The 744-nt window shown below is 38.6% G+C and overlaps 1 protein-coding gene across 1 annotated transcript in view; it reads right to left on the reverse strand.

The window, feature by feature from the left end:
- LOC119592468 (stress response protein NST1-like) overlaps window positions 1-728 on the reverse strand; it is a gene marked incomplete at its 3' end in the record, with an annotated part of 3,298 nt that extends 2,570 nt beyond the window's left edge. Inside the window, 1 exon segment of the mRNA XM_037941293.1 lies at window positions 210-728. Coding sequence (XP_037797221.1) covers window positions 210-358 — 149 coding nt within the window.
- Between the last annotated feature and the right edge of the window lie 16 nt (window positions 729-744).

Raw genomic sequence — 744 nt, forward strand, 5'->3', positions numbered from 1 at the left:
AAAACACACACACACGCGCATGTATGTATACATTTATATTTATGCGCCTACATTTCTTAGCGATAAATGCACTTAAATATATACAGTATTCATACAAGATAGCAAGACCTTTCCTTTACCTGTAGGATGAGCAAGATAAGTTCCATGTACTTGTGTTTGTAATATAAAAGAAAAGAAAAAGGTAATAATCTAGGGATTAGCTTCCTTACCCTTCATGCTCCTGCTGTTCCGTTTTCTGTTGCGCTTCCGTTTCCTGTTGAGCTTCCGTTTTCTGTTGCGCTTCCGTTTCCTGTTGAGCTTCCGTTTCCTGTTGAGCTTCCGTTTTCTGTTGCGCTTCCGTTTTCTGTTGAGCTACCATTTTCTGTTGCGCTTCCGTTTTCTGTTGCTCCGTTTTCTTCTTGAGATCCTCCTCTTGAGATCTTAGTTGAGAAATCAGCTTCTCTTCTGCTTCTCTCAAGGCCTGCCAATTTCTTATCGTTTTCTCTATCCCCTTATAACCCCTTTCCTGTTTCGTGGAAGTCAAAGTTGTTTTATATTATGTATCATTTTTTTATGCAACATGATATACGGATTCAATTTCTTTCTGCAACAATATTCACGATCCAAATCTTTTCAGGCAATTTGGTTGACGATTCGAATCCTTTCCCACAGTTTGGTTTAGGATTCGAATCTCTTCCTGCGATTTTATTTACGATTCGTATTTTTTCCCGCAATTTGATTTCCTACTTGAATCTTTTCCTGCAG

This window comes from Penaeus monodon, chromosome 30, assembly GCF_015228065.2.
Source record: "Penaeus monodon isolate SGIC_2016 chromosome 30, NSTDA_Pmon_1, whole genome shotgun sequence".
Lineage (NCBI taxonomy): Eukaryota > Metazoa > Arthropoda > Malacostraca > Decapoda > Penaeidae > Penaeus > Penaeus monodon.